Below are 21,266 nucleotides of genomic sequence, written 5' to 3' on the forward strand. Positions count from 1 at the left end.
TGCAGCAGCCTCGACCGCGCCGCCGAAGAGGCCAGCCTGGGATGTGGGGGAGTTGAGGAAACGGGTTTGCTCAGCCTCGCGCATATCAACCAGGCTAAGCCCGGTGCCGGGGCGTCCCCAAAAACCGATCATCAAGCCTTAAGCGCTCGGGACATGGTGGAGGGTTCCACACAAGCCCGATGCTCGCGACTGCCCGGTAAAGCATGGCAGTAAGTTCTGGATCAGACTCGGGCAATGCTGGCACACCCGAAAGAGGCAGCACAGCCGAGTCCTCATCTCCAGTAGACTCACGCCCACCTTGTGATGTGGCGATAGACAAGATTCTATCTGTCGGGTAAAATGAGAGTGAGCGTATGAGAAAAATGAGAGTATGCACTGTATATCTGCCACAGTGTTTAAGAGATGAGAGTGTACTGTATATCTGCCACAGTGTTTTAGAGATGAGAGTGAGTATTTAGTGTTTAAGAGAAACACCCCCTCCCCAACAGAGGAATTCAACTTAATTACCAAACAACAATAATTATCTGATAAACGGAACGGAATTTTTATTTTATTGTCTTGTTCCCGAAAGTTAATTTTGGGATACACTAATACCCACATACTGCTCTAAAACAGTGTTATGCAAGTATGGATTTAGTGTGTGTGCTAAGCCACGCAGTTGGCATTTTTCAGTCTAATGGTGACTGTACAGCCGCAGACTAACCACATAATATAAAATTATTAAATATTTGTTATTTAAATATTGTGTGCAAAACAAATTTCAAAAATCAGATATTTTTAAATGGCCAAATGTTACTGCATGGACAAAAATGCTCTTTGAAGCTAATGGCCCGTTCACACCAAGGACTAACTATAAGATGACGATAAGAATCGCTAAAAATCTTTCACAATATTGAAGAATAGCCCACACCACAGTTATAACGATAATGGCACAGAGAAATGGTATCGTTAGAATCACTTTCAGACTGATTTATCCTGGTAATGAATGATAAAAACATTGACAGCCAATCAGAATCCATCTTGCTGTAATTAGCGCAAACATTTTAAAGTGACAGACCAGCGCGCGTTAGAAAAAACACAACAATATCTTTCGCTGGTGTGGGCGCTAATTTAGTTACTTAACGTTCTTGTTGTGAGCGGCCCTTAAGTATACTGCCTATGAGCAGGGCTAATGGGCTCATGCTAACCAGCAAAACCTTGTACCCTTGGTTAAGGAAAGTATATATATAAGGCAGACATAGAGACTAAACATGCTTTTCAACGTTTTCAACTCGCTAGTGCTAATGGAAAGGGGAGGAGCAGCACACAACCTCAATTTTGATTTTCAACACTGAACTCAAGATGTCGCCATCAGCTCATTTGACCATGTTTCTGCAACTCCAATACTGGGGCAGTTCACTGGAGTATACAGCCTTGAAATGAGTCATAGTCTCTATTGGTTCAGGTTTCTGAACAACGACACCAAAAATACACACTGTAGCAGGGCCGGCCCGAGGCATAAGCGAACTAAGCGGCTGCTTGGGGCCCCGTGGCCACCAGGGGGCCCCCAATCGAGTTTTTATTTTATTTTATTTTTTTACACATATTAGATAACTTAAACGAGTGACAGAAATGAATGAATGAATAATTCATGACAAGCGAATTCTGATTTGTATTATCAATAGGCTATACCTGCTACAACTGCTGCTGTGTCTGCCAGCGTTTGAGTCAAGCGCATAATCTCTAGACACCTCGCGTGCATAGACAATTCGTGGGTGGGGAGACTTCTGTGATGAAAATAGACTTTAACTTTATTAATATGGTTTTAATAATCTTCATAATGTAACCGGGCGTTCGTATAGGGTTCACCTAACACTAACAGAAATAAGAAAATAATAAACGATAGCAGTTTGAAGTCTTCGCCACTTTATTATATTCCACACATCAGATCACTAACTCCAAAACCCCGCGACACTCGAGTACCAAGTGCGCATCTACGGCAAGCCCCGAGGGGAAAAATACATTGCATGCACACATATACAACTAGCGCCAGTACATCATTATTATTGTAACAGACTTTGTTGGATTCTGTCATGATGCAATCCAACAAAGTCTGTTACAATAATAATCTATAAATAAATTAAAAAGATTTTGAGGACAGTTACACTGTCAATAATTGTTATTGTTGTTGCTGTTAATATGTTTCTGATTTCTAAGTTTTGTCATTATTTTAGCAAATAATTGAGAGAGTTATTAAAAGAGTAAAGTAAAAGTTAAACGTTTTAAAAACAAAACTGAAAAATTTATGCATGTCATTATTTAAGTATAATTTTTTTTGTAACATTCTATTTTTGATTATATCCATGTTTGTCTATTTTGGTTTTATTTTGTAGTTGAAGACTGCACATTTATTGCACATTTGTAAATAATTTATTTATGTTTTGTGGCAGTGTTTTTTTTTAGAAGTTTCAAAGAGTTAGTAAAAGAGTAAAGTAAAAGTTACAACTTTTTTATTTAAGTATCTATTTTTTATTAAGTATTTATTTTGTATTAATACATAACCTCACTGTATTAATTTATAATGTCGCATTATAGCGTGACATTTGTGTCAATAATCGTCAAGCACAGGTGACTCCGCGTGGTGGGAGGGGGCCCCCAAATCAAATTCGGCTTAGGGCCCCCAAAAGGCTCGGGCCGGCACTGCACTGTAGTACAAAACTTGTTAAATATTAATCACAGGCAATATAATCAGGTGTGCAGAACTTTATTAAATATATAAAAATTGTATTCATTTTTTTTTTTTTTTTACAATGATACAAAGTTACAATGTTTTATTGTGCTATGGCAACATTTTCAAAGTAAAGAACAACACATAAATGCATCATAACTGCACTACACAGTTGTCTTTGTCAACAACACAGATGCTCCAAACCCTTTGGGCCCTCAATTTCTTTTTCATATTGTGTCATCAATCTTAGAAACATTTTTGTTTACCACATTTGATCATTTTACCCTCGTTGAAAGACCCTTAAAATGAAGATATCCATCATAAAATGATTATTACACTGATAATCTAAACAAAGATGGAAATAAACATAAACCATATTAATATTTGTTAAAATGTATTGACTGCCCCACAGTTGTGATCTATCTCCAATTATGAATAAAGAAAAATACAATTATAAATGAATGAAAAAAAAAGGCGAATTAAAAAAAGCATCAGGTATAAATCTCCTGATGTGTATTAAGTGTTGGGCATTGTTAGACAGATTGAAAAAACTACAGTAATTTTAAAGTTAGAAATCACTCCAGTTCAATAAAGACAGTTGATAAATAAAGATAAAGACTATCTATCTATCTAAATGATCTATTCTTCACTGTTTAAAAAAAAAAAACATTTGGGCTCTTTTTCACATGCCTATTTAAAAGAGTTGTTTAAGACTGAGTGCCATTAACAGCGCAATCTCAATTTCAGGGGAAAAGATGACCTAATAAAACATGAACTGTCTCAGTCTCACCAGTGTGAAAAATAACTTTTTACTGTAATGACACGCAAAACTCACTTTTTCTAATCATATTATCATTCTGTTGAAGGGTCAAAGCAACACTTAAACTGCTTGTAACCATGTAAACAACCATACAAACGAACAGAATCTCACATGTATATCGCTTAGGCTCTCAATAGCTCATTTGTGTGGATTTTATGAGACAAAATGTCCATAACTGGGGGCTATGTTGCTTGGCAACAGACCTGTTTATACCCAAACCATATGAATCTCCACAGTGACATACGTACATCGATAGAGCTCTCATTCTATCGTAGTCCAGACAGCATTCGGGATATGTCAAGTTCATGGTATATTAATTGTGTGAATGAAAGGAATTGTTAAAGTGACGTATTTAGAACAAATTAAGAATAATGAACACTAGTGATCAAAGAGATTAAGCAAAATGGGCATTATTGTATATTACTGCAGTTCATAATGTAACAATGATCAAAAGTGACTAATTTATGATCAGAATTTATGCAGCATGAGCTATTACTGTAAACTAGAACTACAAGAAACAAATCAAAACATATCTGCAGTAGTTATAATACATTTATTCACTTTTGGAGCACAGACCTGAAAATTAAATTTTCAATTTAATCTGTATCTTTCAGTTAATAATTTGTTTGGGTGCAGAAGTTTCAACTATTCAATTAACTTCCCATTCACTTCCAATGCGGTACTTCTTTCAGAACCATTTAACCTTGTTAACCTGTGTGTGTGTGTGTGTGTGTGTGTGTGTGTGTGTGTGTGTGTGTGTGTGTGTGTGTGTGTGTGTGTGTGTGTGTGTGTGTGTGTGTGTGTGTGTGTGTGTGTGTGTGTGTGTGTGTGTGTGTGTGTGTGTGTGTGTGTGTGTGTCGCTACAAATCAAACGGTGATTGGGCCTTTTCTGTGGCTGGTCCCAAGCTTTGGAATGGTCTACCTTATCATGTGAGGTCTGCTCCTTCATTGGACATTTTTAAATCTACTCTTAAAACACATTTTTATTCTTTAGCTTTTGGAAACTTGTAATTATTGTTTTTTATAGTGTAGTCCTGCTATGCACTATGTACAACACTTTGGATCAATTTGTATTGTGTTAAATGTGCTTTATAAATAAAGGTTGTTGTTGTTTGTGTGTGTGTGTGTGTGTGTGTGTGTGTGTGTGTGTGTGTGTGTGTGTGTGTGTGTGGTTGTGTGTGTGTGTGTGTGTGTGTGTGTGTGTGTGTGTGTGTGTGTGTGTGTGTGTGTGTGTGTGTGTGTGTGTGTGTGTGTGTTCACAACGAGTGCCGAAACCTTAATCAAGTTTCGTACCATTCCGATGAAGTAATCCTCGATATTCTGATAGGAAGGGCTTTATCTTCCTAATGTTGTGTAAGGCAAACCTGCAGGACCAGGCATTTCAAGCAATGTGGTCTGTGAAGTTCAACTGATCATCAATCACAACTCCAAGGTTCCTGGATGGGTTATGGATGACAAACCAAGCTGAGTGGAGCGGTTGTGGTGTAGTGTTGGGTTGGCCGAGACCACACGCAGTTCTGTCTTCGCAGGGCCGAGTTGATGATGGTGGCTCTTCATCCAGCCAGAAATGTCTGTCAGGCTGAGAAGCGAGCATCTACCATCGGATCATCCGGCTGGAATGAGAGGTGGAGTTGTGTGTCTTCAGCATAGCACCAAGCCATGTTTCTGAATGACAGATCCTAATGATCTGAGATGGAGAAGAGAAGTGGTCCCAGCACTGAGCCCTGAGGCACTCCAGAAACCCTAAAGGACCTACAGTACCTAAGAGGTAAGACGGGAACTATTGGTGTGCGGTTCCTGAGATGCCCTAAGTGGGTTGACAGGAGAATCTGGTGGTTATCTGTGTCAAAACTGTCAAAAGACAGATCCAGCAGAAAATACAGACAATATAAAGTTTTGCTAACGTTATCGTTAAGTTATGAAAGCATTATTTCTGACTGTTCTCTGAATGTTCAAAACAACCAGTTTTTGCAAACGTTAGGGGAATGTTTATTTTGAATACTTTCTGAATGTTCTAAAATAAATAGTAACATTTAAAAAATGTTACTGCTAAAAAATTTAAAAAAATAATGTTCCATGAACGATGGATAGATAATGTTATGTTAACGTTTTGAGAACATTATTATAGACCAGATAACTTTGAACAAACATTGTATAAATGTGACTGGAAGAACATTTGTTCATAACCCTGCCAGAATGTTAGTCAAAGGTTAATAAACTTTCCTTGTTTGCTGGATAAAGGAATATCTGCACATTTTTACTTTTTAAGTGATTTTAACACACATTTATGCTTTCCGCAGGTTGTCCTATCAGGCATAACTCTGGAATATGTGTGTACTGGAAGGTTTTAGTTTAAAATAGTTATTTAATTGATTCTTTGACATTTTGAAAAGCAATTCTGGCTTATTTGTGACTTTCTTACACAATAGTAATTTATAGGGGTGTAACAACATATTGTGTCACAATATATGGCAATACAAAAATGCAACAATATGTATCGTGTATAGTTCACCCAAAATCGAAATTACTGTGTGAGAAAAGATTCAAATTTACAGAATGTAACTATTATCTATTACATTCATAATAGCATCAAAGGAAACAGAAAAAAAAAACACAATTAAAAATAAATAAAGAAAATATAGCTACAGGGGATATCTTACAAAAAAATCCAAAAAGAAAAGGATTCAAAAATTCTATACAATCGCACACATGGATATAATAAAATTATGCAAGAGTGATTCATACAATGATAGTTCATGTGTTGTAATTTGATGATGCAAGTTTAGCACTGCTGCACTTCATTTTTCCCTGCATTATCTTGACTATTCGGGACAAGAACATTTATTATTTGTCAAATTCGAATCCAGTTTTTAGTGATTTATGACAGTATGAGTGGGTCTAGTAAATTATTTAATCCACTGAACACTGCTATGGTAATATAACAACACTCTCCAACAGTATAATGTTACTTTTAATTCTTTTAAGCCAAATTCCTAGTCAAATTAGAATGATATCTTAGTTGTTTATATCACTTGTGATGATATTTTCTATAGATATGGCCAGACGTGCAGTCTACCAATAACATCACTAACGCCCACAGCGACTCGCTCGCAGTGCAGAGACTAGCGACAGTGTGAACGAACGGACACGGCAGCGGCGCGACGCGATACTATTGACGCGACGCGACGCGGGGCTCGATCTCGATCCCGCCTGAACTTCCTCTCACTGACGTCAGGCTCGCCGCTCCGGACACCGCGGAGGAGAAAATGCTGCTCTCCGTTCCTCCGAGGACGGGATTCAACCCCTACAACGGGTACAACAGCAGAAACAGCAAAAAGGTAACGCAATCCGACTTTCACGTGTATTTGACTGTTGCTTTCCAAAACCAGGGACAAATGTGAGCTGCAGTGTCCTTGACAAATCAACTTCAGCTTTCTGTGGGATCATTGTCTCGAGCTGTGGATACACACGCCTCGGGATATGCTTGGTTTTGTTGGGAATGGCGGCTTTCATAAGTTTCTGGCAATAATAGCTACATTCGCCATCATTCAAGTCGTTATTAAGCCACATACATTAGGCTACATCGTTTTTCATGGAAGTTTTAGGATTATCGAACTTTGAAAGTAGCCTAAATTATGGGGAAATTTACTTCCACCGCGAAGAAGGTCTTATAGATATTGATATGAACCATTCAAATGTGAGCTGTATCGGCTGTATGTTCTGTATCGTATGAAAAGAGGGATGCGGATGCTTTGATGTTTGCAAGTTTTCATCGGTGGGAAAATACAACGCCCCACCCCTCGAAAAAACAACCCACCGTGACGGCCGCGACTGTTGCGTTGGAGAGTAGGCTAATAAAATGGGAATAAGTTTCAGTTCAGCGAACTCATTATGTTTACGCCTCTTGTGACCGTCCATGTTTGTTAAAGGACCGAAGCAACTTCGACGAGCAACGCGACGCGACCCAGCTAAATCGCGATCAGCGAAGCAAGTCTTCTGCGCGTTATTGTAGCGTCGCTCAGTAGCCTAGCTGTAGATGGGGTTAAACATTACATAATTCAGGATGTGTGAATGTTCCATTGTTTCCCTGAACTTAAAACTGTTTTTTGGGCTTATCAAATGCGACACTTTCTGAATGTCACGCTCATTCTTAAGACGATAAAAAAAATCTATGCTGCTGTCCTTTCGATATTTCTTGGTTACACTTTATTTTAAGGTGTCTGTAATTATACATTTAATTAGGCTACTGAGACATTAAGTAACTACATGTATTTACTTTAGGGTTAGGTTTGGTTTAGAGTTAGTTGCATGTAATTGTGCATCATTTATAGTTATTATAGTAACTACATGTAACATATGTAACTGTGAAAAAGTGTTACCTATTTCTTTGTCAATGTACCAGTATTTTATTTATTTATTTGTTATTTCTTAACGTAAGAACAACTCTATAGCTTTCTAGTTATATGTTGATGTGACATCACGTAGTAGGCAGATATAAATTCTGATTTAATATATAATAAATGAACCTAATTGTCTGTTTATGTTAATTTATATGAAATGAAATAATAAGGTTTAATTGTTGTTACGTTACATTTGGCAGCTGCTGTGATTTAAACATTCAGGCCATACATCAGTGTAAGTGTTGTGTGGGAGTTCGTGACATTGGTGTTGCTGTGCCTTAAGCAGTCGAGCGCTCGAGAAGTGACATGATTGATTTCTGAAAACTGTTGATGATAGGTGTGCAAGTGTCTGGAATGTTTACAGTCAGTAAATCTGATATGTGCACGGCTCATGACACAGAGAGTGTGTCGCTCAGTCACACACACCCAACATAACGTCACTGATAAAGCCTTAACAGTATAAAAGAAAAATTAAAGTGAAATTAAATTCTGCTTTCTTTTTCCAAGAAATGCATTGTTAACGCAGCTTGACTATTGTCCACAAAAACTTTCTTAACTCTTTCCCTGCCAGCATTTGTTTTTAAAGTTGCCAGCCAGGGACAGTATTTTGATCATTTTCACAAAAGTTTCATGGCACCCAGCATATTTTGTTGTATGAATATCTCAGAATCAGAATCAGAATCAGAATGGGGGTTTATTCGCCATGAATGCTTGTACAGACAAGGAATTTACTTTGGCAGGAAGGTGCATACATATAACATACAACATATAAAATACAGAATATAAGAGCACAAAAAATACACATCAAATACCTTTTGAAGCAATGGTGCAAATATGCAAAAGTGCAAATATTGAGCTACGTTAATCATTTAGGTCAATGCAACTATGACAATATTTAAGAAGTGATTATAGTTTATAATCAGTGTAAAATATGGTAGTGTTAAAAGTTAATAGTATCAGTTTACGTCAGTGTCAATGGGAGCTCCAGGCCTTATTAAGGAGGCCAATAGCAGAAGGAAAAAAACTGTTCTTGTGGCGTGAGGTGATGGTCCTAACGGCCCGCAGCCTTCTGCCAGAGGGAAGTAGCTGGAACAAGGAGTAACCAGGGTGGGAGGGATCTGCCACAATCTTCTTCGCTCGCCCCAGAGCCCTTGAGGAGTACAGGTCATCAAGGGAAGGCAGATTGCAGCCGATCACCTTCTCAGCAGTGCGGATGATACGCTGCAGTCTGCTCTTATCCTTGGCCGTGGCAGCAGCGTACCAGGTGATGATGGAGGAGGTGAGGATGGACTCAATGATCGCTGAGTAGAATTGCACCATCATTGTCTTAGGGAGGTTGAATTTCTTCAGCTGCCGTAAGAAGTACATCCGCTGTAGTGCTTTCTTCGCAAGGGAGCTGATGTTCAGTTCCCACTTTAGGTTCCGGGAAAGGATAGTACCCAGGAAGCGGAAGGACTCCACAGTGTTTACTTGGGAGCCACACAGGTTGATGGGGGTGGGTGGGGCTGCGTTCCTTCTGAAATCCACAGTCATCTCCACTGTCTTCAATGCATTGAGCTCTAAGTTGTTCTGGCTACACCAGGACACCAGGTTATCCACCTCCCACCTGTAGTCAGACTCATCCCCATCGGAGATGAGCCCAATGAGGGTGGTGTCGTCCGCAAACTTCAAGATTTTGACGGACGGGTGATTGGAGGTGCAGCTGTTTGTGTATAGGGAGAAAAGCAGAGGTGAAAGGACGCATCCCTGAGGGGAACCGGTGCTGATGGACCGAGAATCAGAGACTTGTGACCCCAGCTTAACGTACTGCTTCCTGTCAGACAGGAAGTCTGTGATCCACCTGCAGATGGAGTCCGATACATTGAGCTGGGAGAGTTTGTCCTGAAGCAGGGCTGGGATAATGGAATTAAAGGCAGAACTAAAATCCACAAACAGAATCCTGGCATAAGTTGCCGGAGAGTCCAGGTGCTGGAGGGTGAAGTGTAGGGCCATGTTGATTGTGTCGTCCACAGACCTGTTAGGTCTGTAGGCAAACTGCAAGGGGTCCAGGAGAGAATCTGTGATTGCTTTGAGGTGCGCCAGCACCAGGCGCTCAAAGGACTTCATTACTACAGAGGTCAAGGCGACGGGCCTGTAGTCATTATGTTCTGTAGGCCTTGGCTTTTTGGGCACAGGGATGATGATGGAAGCCTTAAGACAGGCTGGTACATGGCATGTCTCCAGGGAGGTGTTAAAGATGGCGGTGAACACAGGAGACAGCTGGTCCGCACAGTGCTTAAGGGTGGCTGGAGAGATGGAGTCTGGCCCGGCTGATTTCCGTGGGTTCTGCCTCTTGAAAAGTCTATTCACTTCACTCTCTTGGATGGAGAGAGCTGACACTGTGGTGGTGGGCGGGGGGGTCACTGGTGAGGGAGGGAGTAGAACAGGACAGTCCAATTGCCTTTCAAATCTACAGTAAAACTCATTCAGGTCGTTGGCCAGACGAGAGTCGTTAGTGGTGTGGGGGGCTCTTGGCTTGTAGTTGGTAATCTGCCTGAGCCCCCTCCAGACAGAAGCAGCGTCGTCAGCAGAGAACTGATGTTGAAGTCTCTCTGAGTACAGTCGTTTAGCCTCCCTTACAGCTTTGCTAAACCTGTTTTTCGACTCCTTGAATCTGTCTCTGTCCCCGCTCCTAAACGCTTTCTCCTTCTCCACTCTCAATCTTCTGAGTTTGCCTGAGAACCAGGGCTTATCATTGTTAAAATTCACCCTGGTGCGTGTTGGAATACAGCAGTCTTCGCAGAAACTGATGTACGACGTTACCGCCTCTGTGTACTCATCCAGACTATTGGAAGTAAACCTGAACATGTCCCAGTCAGTAGAGTCCAAGCACGCCCGCAGGTCCTCTAAAGCCTCACTGGACCACTGTTTTGATGTCCTCACAGCAGGTTTACAGAGTTTTAGTTTCTGCCTATAAGCAGGAATCAGGTGGACCATAGCATGGTCAGAGTGACCCAGTGCTGCTCGAGGGACTGCATGGTAGGCTTTACTGACTGTTGTGTAACAATGATCTAAAGTGTTGTCTTCTCTGGTGGGACATTTGATGAATTGTCTGTATTTGGGGAGATCGTGGCTGAGATTACCTTTGTTAAAGTCACCAAGTACGATAACTAAGGAATCCGGGTTTGTTCGTTCCACGCTTAGTATCTGATCGGCAAGTAAGCGCTGGGCTTCCTTAACATTTGCTCCCGGCGCCATGTAAACACCGACCAAAATAAATGACGTGAACTCGCGAGGCGAGTAGAATGGTTTACAGTTTATAAAAAATGATTCCAAGTCCGGTGAACAATAGTGCAGAATCGCTGTTATGTCTACACACCAGCTACTATTAATATAGAAACAAATACCTCCGCCTTTCGACTTACCGGAAAGAACCGCGTCCCGGTCCGCTCTCAGTAACCTAAAGCCGGCCAGCTGTAATGAGGAATCCGGGATCAGATCGCCCAGCCAAGTCTCCGAGAAACATAGGACAGACGCTGTTAGAAAGTCTCTGCTTTTCACCATCAGTAGCTGGAGTTCATCCATTTTGTTACACAATGAACGAACATTTGAGAGAAAAATGCTTGGTAGCACTGTTCGAATCCCGCGTCCACGTATTGCATCTGAACATGCAATATACATATATATATATATAAGAGCAGACCCTCTGCTTTTAAACAACAACAACGTTCTGTTGTAGCTTCATGCATTTATTCATCAACACTTGAATGTGGGTAAGAGATTAATAAAAGAAGCAACATTTTGAGCAAAAAGCTGAGAAAATCACGTTTTTGTCAAAGACTACATCCAGATGGGGTTCAGAATGATGATGAAGTAGCCTATAGACCGAGTCCATCAACACCCCTAAAGCTTCACAGTCCTGAAACTCATCCTGGGTCGACATTTCATTCAGTGACATTAGGCAGTTTTGATTTATATGCAGTTTAATGTTGATGATCATGTTATTTTACATATGCATATGATTATATGGTATCGCTGGTTTCTGCTTCTTCTTCACCTGTGTTTTGATCAGGAGATCCAGTGCTCTATCAGAAGATGTGTAATAGCGCCCCCTACCGTATAACAGTGGAAACACGGGGGAAAAAACGTAAATGGCGGTGAAGCGTTTTCTCACAAATTCTAAAAATGTTTGTCAATGGCAGGAAAGTTAATAAATACTGGACTTAACATGCATGCTAATCGTTCAAATATCAGTTAAGCCCTGCTTACACCGCAACATGATCTCATTTTCAGTGTGTTTTTTGTGGCCATTGGATGACACCATGCGATGTTTATTTTTATGCAAATGATCAGCGTCTCTCATCAGCAATGAGTAGTATAGTGTAGTTAGTGGAGCGCATGAAGGAGAGAATCATCTCATCAATCACACATTTTCCAATTAAACTCTTTTTATTCAGTCAGGTTACTCACTGCAAACACACAGTGCCAGTGCCTTTACTGGCAGCGCAGATCGAGTATGCCCCGTTTCTCACTGATATCATTGTGCATTGATTCTGGATATGAATGGTTGAATGCCATGAACTATTAACATTTCATTCCTACAACTTTTTGAATGCAACTGTTGTGAACTTTTGAATGTAAAGCGCTCAGTAACATTAAAACCCATCATTCTGCATTGGGCATGTGCGTGAGTGGGTTTATTCTGCTCTATATGAACCCTTTTCACATTTACAGGTTTGGAAAGTGGAAGTAAACTATAGCAAGGTAAAGAGAGGTACATGGGAGACCAAAGCAAATATAATTTTTGCATTCCTACTTGCTCCAACAAACAAATATGAAAATTTACTAATGCATTTCCATGACTTTCCAAAAGAGGAGAGAGAGAGAGAGAGAGAGAGAGAGAGAGAGAGAGAGAGAGAGAGAGAGAGAGAGAGAGAGAGAGAGAGAGAGAGATCAAACCCAAATATGATTATGGTCCCACAGATATCTGAAAAAGTGCATATTAAAATGAAAATGTATCTCCTATTTGAATAGTTTTATGTTTTGGCATAAACTTTTTAAAAATTTTAACATGACAAGTCCTGTGTGGGCTTATATGTCGGAGAACAGTTAATATATTTCTAACATTTTTAACATTCTTATATCGTATGTTTTATTTTGTATTAAACACTTTTGTTTTGATTCATTTGCATATTAATTACAGTTTGAGTATTTTACATTTCAGTTGTAAGTTTAGTATTTCAGCAACAACATTGGTTTTGCTGTGGATGATGTATGACTGACTGTATTTTCTTCCGGCACTTTCACTCTCGGTCTCAATCTCTATAAAGTTTGATGTATTTATTTAATTATTATAATTACAGAGAATTATTAGTCTTTGCATACATTTTTTTCAGAACCATTCAGACAGTGTCCTGCACTCAGATACTTATGAAATACACATTATTGATATTAAATACCAAGAAAATAGATAACATCATCATGTGGAATTGTGTTTATTAATTCTGACGTTCTTATCAATATCAGATTCATCTCCATATTCTAGTAAAACACAGTCTATCTGAGTGACATTTGATTGGCTGCAAAATAATACTAATATAACAGAAACAAGATTTTGCTGTGAAACATTTCTCTCATGGTTTCTGTCTGTTGTATTTCACAATAAAACAAGTGAAAGCTAAATAACCTTACACACATGATCAGAATTAGACACGTTTGGTATATTCAGATAAACTGGTAAACAGTGACACAACAAATATATCTTAAACATTATGTTATAATGTAAAATGTTATGTAAGCTTTAAACAGATATTCAGCTATATTCCCGGGACACGTTTCACAACACCGAAGCTGAAGTGGTGAGAAGAGAACGTTACTCCCATGACTAGCTGAAAAACATTTGGCCGTGTCCCAGAGTTCATGCGCAGGTTAAGTGCACATGTGGAGAATTCCAGACATATCTCGACCATCTCTCTCTCGGACCCGATCTCTCGTTCCTGTACCTGTGCCATAAGAGTCAACAAAAGAGAGAACACAAAATAAACACGAGCCGAGGGACGAGAAAAGGCTCTTTGTGAGTGGGAGGCGATTATAGAACCAGATGGCAGAAGGTTTTGAATTACCACACTGCCTTTAAAATGACGTTACTCAAAACTACATTTCCCAGAAATCCCAATTCTACCGGGTCTCTTGCTGTGCTAATGAATTCTTGAATGGCGGCAGATTTCCAAGCGTTTTGGTTTCCACGTTTTTTTGCAAGAAAACTGCACACTGATGCATTTCGGCCTCGGATATGTCAGGTGATTGTAAATTGTAAGAAATGTTGCTGTTGCTGTATACATTGAATCATTGCCTTCTAAACAACAATTTTATTGTTTTACCTGTAAATGTATTCATTGCTTGAGAGTACATTGAAGGAAAAAAGTCCCCCTTTAGTCAATCATTTTATCCCTTAAAACTCATCTTTGATCACCAGAATTACACATTTAAATGTTTTTTTCCTTGAAAAAAGATTTGTAATGCTTAAAATATCTTGAATGTAACTCGACACCCTTTCCTCATTTAGTATACGCGGTTCTATGAATATGCAAATTACCCCCGCCTCCACTCACTCACTCACTCACTCAGAGATCCACTGGTTGACGATCACACGTTGATCTGATTGGTCAAGGTAGTGTGTGACGTCAGAAACACCAGCGATTTCAAACCGTGTGTTTGAGACTGTCTTTGGTTCACTGCAGTTTTAAGCAGAAAATACTCAGCAATGCTGTCGACTTACGAACTTACACATGGTTTGTCTTAAAGCAGATTAATAACACCATATAGACATAATAAACAACATTAAAAACTTGATTTTCACCACATGGGGACTTTAATATTTAAATATTGCATTTGCACCAAGACAAAATATATCATTTGAAATATAACATTTAAAAAAATATGAAATTGCTACATAATACCAAAGACTTTAGAAATACAAAGACGGTGCACTAATATTACTTCAGAATAGGAGAGGGAAAGCACAATATGGTGGAATAAATCCCGCCTTCTAATTAAAACAGTAATTTAGTAATTTATTCATGAGAGATTGTCTTTAAGCATATTAAAAACACCACATTAACAGCTGGGTTTTCACCAAGAGGGGCTTTAAAGATTCTCCAGTCTACTCTATACGTTTAAATTGTGAAATGTGAAAACATGCTAAATATGTATTGTGGTTGAAAAGGACTGACGGATGAATGAAAAGGATTGATGGATGTGATAATGTTGTGTCATGACGTGTTTAATGGAGTTTAATTCTGGATGGATCTGCTGGGTTTAGGGTAAGAGGATATTAGACCTGAGACATCATTTGATTCGATATTGGAGTATGATATACTTTATTATTGAAGTATGATATACTGTAAAATGATAGCTAAAACTGTAAAGGTCCCACTAACTTTAGTCTCAGAAATTAAGAAAGTCTATAGTTTACCTAAAAAGTACAGCAACAACACAAGAAGTTTGTCCGCTTTGGCTTTTTCGTAGTCCAATGTCCATTTTAAACAATCCTATCCCTATCCCTACCACTAAACCTAACTCTTCCCACAATAAGTTATCCTTAAACTAGCGATGTGTGAATAACACTGATGTCGAGCCCTGATTGTATAAACTGTAACCTTGTCCCTCAGATCTGATTGGTTGATTGAAATGTTGATGCGGGATCAATAGAGATGTTGATCCAGGAACATGTTGCACTCGGTTAAATCTGGTTCACCGGTGAGGTCTGTGACCAAGTGTTTTTATGTTTGTTAAAATGAGCAAAAAAGAGTTGTGTTGGGATGCGGGAAATCCAAAGAGTCGAGAACGACCTCTGGCCTATCATGGGATATCAGGACGAGAGTCACAAAGAAATCGGATAGCTGAGACTAATGGCTTTCAGGACTTAAGTGTGTGTGCGTGTGAGTGTGTGTGTGTGTTTTATTCCATTAAAATCTAATTGAATAAAGATTTAAAGCGAGCTCTTTCTGTAGAGCTGAGTATACAGTCTGACCGGTAGAGATTTTGATATAATTTAATTTACTAAAATATAGGATGTGCTGTTGTATGCATTTGTCAAATTTATTTCCTTGTTTGTTTTGTTTAATTTTGAGAAAAGATTTAAATTGACGAAATATGAAACAATTCTGCATGAAAAATAAAATGACTTTGACAAGCATCGCAAGTGGAAAAATTTGGAAAAATTATTCAGTAACACTTTACAATAATGTTCATTAGTTTATGTATTAATAATTAACATGAACTAAACTAACAATGAGCAATACATTTGTTACAGTATTTATTAATCTTTGTTAATGTTAGTTAATAAAAAATAAAGCTGTTCATTGTTCATGTTAGTTCATAGTGCATTAACTAATGTTAACAAATACAACTTTTATTTGATATATTTATAAATATAATTTTAGTCAATCTTGAAATGAACATTAACTAATAGATACTGTGAAAGTATTGTTCATTCTTAATTCATGTTAAATATAGAAGTGAACTAATGCAAACCAATGAAACCTTATTGTAAAGTGCTACCAATTATTACAAAAATTGGTTATATAATTTAAAATATGGTAACACTTTACTATTACATTACATTTACAGTTTCTGTTAACATACTCTCATGACTACTAGTTGACATGGAGTTACTTATAGTTAAGTGGACTGTCGAAATAAAGTGTTACCAAATATATATTGCTCTTTGTTCAATCATATTAACTATAATGTTAATAATTGAGACCTTATTGTAAAGTGTTTCCGAAAATGTATTATTTTTGTAAAATGTAGTATTTTAGACGAGCTGAAAGTGTAGAGAAAGAGAAGCCGGCGAGCAGAATCATGTTTCCTCCTCTGAACGTGTTTTACGTTACACACGGTAATGAAGACGTGAGACAGACAGCGGCGTGAGACGAGCTGGAGGAATGTGGCGTGGTGTGTGTGAGAATGAGTGTGTGTTAGGAGACGAGAGGAGCTGCAGATTTTGCAAAAACATGTCTCTTTTTTTATAGCAAAACGAAACCTGGATCACAAACCCAGTCTGGAGCCGCACGGGTATATCTGTGGCAATAGCCAACAATATATAGTATGGGTCAAAATTATAGATTTTTCTTTTATGCTAAAAATCATTAGGATATTAAGTAAAGATCGTGTTCCATGAAGATATTTAGTAAATTTCCTACCGTAAATATATAAAACATGTATATTTGTGAGTGAATGCAGCACAATCGTGAACATAAATGCACAACTTTAAAGGAGATTTTCTCAATGTTTTGATTTTTTTGCTCCCTCAGATTCCAGATTATTCAATAGTTGTGTCTCTGCCAAATATTGTCCTATCATAACAAACCACACATCAATGGAAAGCTTATTTGTTCAGCTTTCAGATGATGTATAAACTTCAATTTCAAAAAATTGACCCATGTGACTGGTTCTGTGGACCAGAGTCACAAATTGTCTGTAAACTGAAACAATTAAGTTTAATCATCGTAATTTTTTTGTTCATTGCAGAGCATGCAGTGCAAAAGTTGACTTTATTTAAATACAGAATAATATGCGTCTATGTGATATAGCGTATATAACATTTTTATTTTGAAATATAACAAGAAGTTAGAAAGCTTGAGAGAAATTGTTTCAATGTTCAATGCTTGAAGTGTGTGTTGATGTTTTCACTGACTGTATAAAAAATAATTAGTAGCCTATTTTAAAGCATGGATTTCATGGATTGAATAAAAACGGTTGATAACCATGTGCAGTAAGCAACCCAATTAATATACATTTATATAATATAATATATAATAGTTTATAATATACATGTGGTATATTATAGTAGTAAATATATTTAATATAAAAAACATACTATTATTAACAGCATTGCTGTTAATTAAAATGAAAACATAATTATTATGTGTAATTTCAACCAAAGAATTCCTTTTTTGATTGTAATTTTTAAGTGTAACGAAATTAACAATGTTATTATTCATTTTGTAATATTTGTTGGAGAACTACTCGTCGCTGTGACTGTTGAATCTCGTCATAGAGAGCCTGAGTCCCTCCCCTTCCGGTGCATCATGGGACCTTATTTCGGAAAAATATTGTATGGTAGTCAATGGCGAGAGACAACAAATATTTTGATCTCGTTTGAATTGTGCCCTGAATTACACATATGATGTTTGTCAATTTAAAAGATACATTTTAAAGTCAAGAAAGTCGCCGTTTGATGTAAAACTGTTGAGGTATAAGACTGTGAACATACGTAATTACAAAGACTATAAACCCAAAAGGCGCACATGTGACGTCATACCTTTTTACTCAATGAATGAAGCTAACTTTACTGAAGCTAACTTTACTGAAGCTAACTTTACTGAAGCTAACTTTACTGAAGCTAACTTTACTGAAGCTAACTTTACTGAAGCTGAATTTACTGAAGCTAACTTTACTGAAGCTAACTTTACTGAAGCTAACTTTACTGAAGCTAACTTTACTGAAGCTGACTTTACTGAAGCTGACTTTACTGAAGCTAACTTTACTGAAGCTGACTTTACTGAAGCTAACTTTACTGAAGCTAACTTTACTGAAGCTAACTTTACTGAAGCTGACTTTACTGAAGCTAACTTTACTGAAGCTAACTTTACTGAAGCTAACTTTACTGAAGCTGACTTTACTGAAGCTAACTTTACTGAAGCTGACTTTACTGAAGCTGACTTTACTGAAGCTAACTTTACTGAAGCTAACTTTACTGAAGCTAACTTTACTGAAGCTGACTTTACTGAAGCTGACTTTACTGAAGCTAACTTTACTGAAGCTAACTTTACTGAAGCTGACTTTACTGAAGCTAACTTTACTGAAGCTAACTTTACTGAAGCTATCTTTACTGAAGCTAACTTTACTGAAGCTAACTTTACTGAAGCTGACTTTACTGAAGCTGACTTTACTGAAGCTGACTTTACTGAAGCTAACTTTACTGAAGCTAACTTTACTGAAGCTGACTTTACTGAAGCTAACTTTACTGAAGCTAACTTTACTGAAGCTATCTTTACTGAAGCTAACTTTACTGAAGCTAACTTTACTGAAGCTAACTTTACTGAAGCTAACTTTACTGATGCTAACTTTACTGAAGCTAACTTTACTGAAGCTAACTTTACTGAAGCTGACTTTACTGAAGCTGACTTTACTGAAGCTAACTTTACTGAAGCTAACTTTACTGAAGCTGACTTTACTGAAGCTAACTTTACTGAAGCTAACTTTACTGAAGCTGACTTTACTGAAGCTAACTCTACTGAAGCTAACTTTACTGAAGCTAACTTTACTGAAGCTGACTTTACTGAAGCTGACTTTACTGAAGCTGACTTTACTGAAGCTAACTTTACTGACGCTAACTTTACTGAAGCTAACTTTACTGAAGCTGACTTTACTGAAGCTGACTTTACTGAAGCTAACTCTACTGAAGCTAACTTTACTGAAGCTAACTTTACTGAAGCTGACTTTACTGAAGCTGACTTTACTGAAGCTAACTTTACTGACGCTAACTTTACTGAAGCTGACTTTACTGAAGCTAACTTTACTGATGCTAACGCTAACTTTACTGAAGCTGACTTTACTGAAGCTGACTTTACTGAAGCTGACTTTACTGAAGCTGACTTTACTGAAGCTAACTTTACTGAAGCTGACTTTACTGAAGCTAACTTTACTGATGCTAACGCTAACTTTACTGAAGCTGACTTTACTGAAGCTGACTTTACTGAAGCTGACTTTACTGAAGCTGACTTTACTGAAGCTGACTTTACTGAAGCTAACTTTACTGATGCTAACTTTACTGAAGCTAACTTTACTGAAGCTAACTTTACTGATGCTAACTTTACTGAAGCTGACTTTACTGAAGCTAACTTTACTGAAGCTGACTTTACTGAAGCTAACTTTACTGAAGCTAACTTTACTGAAGCTAACTTTACTGAAGCTAACTTTACTGAAGCTAACTTTACTGAAGCTGACTTTACTGACGCTAACTTTACTGAAGCTGACTTTACTGAAGCTAACTTTACTGAAGCTGACTTTACTGAAGCTGACTTTACTGAAGATAACTTTACTGAAGCTAACTTTACTGAAGCTGACTTTACTGAAGCTAACTTTACTGACGCTAACTTTACTGAAGCTGACTTTACTGAAGCTGACTTTACTGAAGCTAACTTTACTGAAGCTAACTTTACTGAAGCTGACTTTACTGACGCTAACTTTACTGAAGCTAACTTTACTGAAGCTGACTTTACTGAAGCTAACTTTACTGAAGCTGACTTTACTGAAGCTAACTTTACTGAAGCTAACTTTACTGAAGCTAACTTTACTGAAGCTGACTTTACTGACGCTAACTTTACTGAAGCTAACTTTACTGAAGCTAACTTTACTGAAGCTGACTTTACTGAAGCTGACTTTACTGAAGATAACTTTACTGAAGCTAACTTTACTGAAGCTGACTTTACTGAAGATAACTTTACTGAAGCTAACTTTACTGAAGCTAACTTTACTGAAACTAACTTTACTGAAGCTAACTCTACTGAAGCTAACTTTACTGAAGCTAACTTTACTGAAGCTAACTTTACTGAAGCTAACTCTACTGAAGCTAACTTTACTGAAGCTAACTCTACTGAAGCTAACTTTACTGAAGCTAACTTTACTGAAGCTAACTTTACTGAAACTAACTTTACTGAAACTAACTTTACTGAAGCTGACTTTACTGAAGCTAACGTCTGTCATGTTTTCTATAGTCTTACGTTATAATCGTAACGTTACGCCGTGATGCCAGACTGCACACACACGAGCAACGGTGACGTATAGTGCGAGACGAGAGATGTAGTTCATTGAGCGATTTTAACATAAAACTAAACGTTACTCTTCTGTTTTATGACAAACTGCGACTTTCTTGACTTTCATAATTATCTTTTAAATTGGCAAACGTCATATGTGTAATTCAGGGCACAGTTCGGACGGAATAAAAAGATAAGTTGTCTCTCGCCATTGACTACCATACATATTTTTTCCGAAATAAGGTCCCATGAGCCGGAAGCGGAGCGGCGGGACTTAGGCTCTCTATGCCGTAAGTTCAGTCAGTTGTTTGTCTGCTTACAATAGACAGGGATGGTCGTATTAATAAAGCGCAAAACCAAGAACTCAAACAAAGAATAGTCTTTAATCCAATAATCCACGATGGAATCACAGGGAGCAACACAACCACGTTAATAAAAAACAACAGGGAACAAAGAACAGACAGAAGTCAGGGATTAAATACACAGGGAGAGATCATTAACAGGAACAGGAACAGGTGTGGGTTCATTTACAACCA

The 21,266-nt window shown here is 37.9% G+C and overlaps 1 protein-coding gene across 1 annotated transcript in view; it reads left to right on the forward strand.

Annotated features, from left to right (window-relative positions):
- Nucleotides 1–6,483: 6,483 nt before the first annotated feature.
- rbms2a (RNA binding motif, single stranded interacting protein 2a) overlaps nucleotides 6,484–21,266 on the forward strand; it is a 59,935-nt gene continuing 45,152 nt past the window's right edge. Inside the window, exon 1 of the mRNA XM_079597627.1 lies at nucleotides 6,484–6,865. Coding sequence (XP_079453753.1) covers nucleotides 6,794–6,865 — 72 coding nt within the window. The 5' untranslated portion in view covers nucleotides 6,484–6,793. The remainder of the gene's footprint in view (nucleotides 6,866–21,266) is intronic.

This window comes from Phoxinus phoxinus, assembly GCF_949152265.1.
Source record: "Phoxinus phoxinus genome assembly, chromosome: 22".
NCBI classification, from domain to species: Eukaryota; Metazoa; Chordata; class Actinopteri; order Cypriniformes; family Leuciscidae; genus Phoxinus; species Phoxinus phoxinus.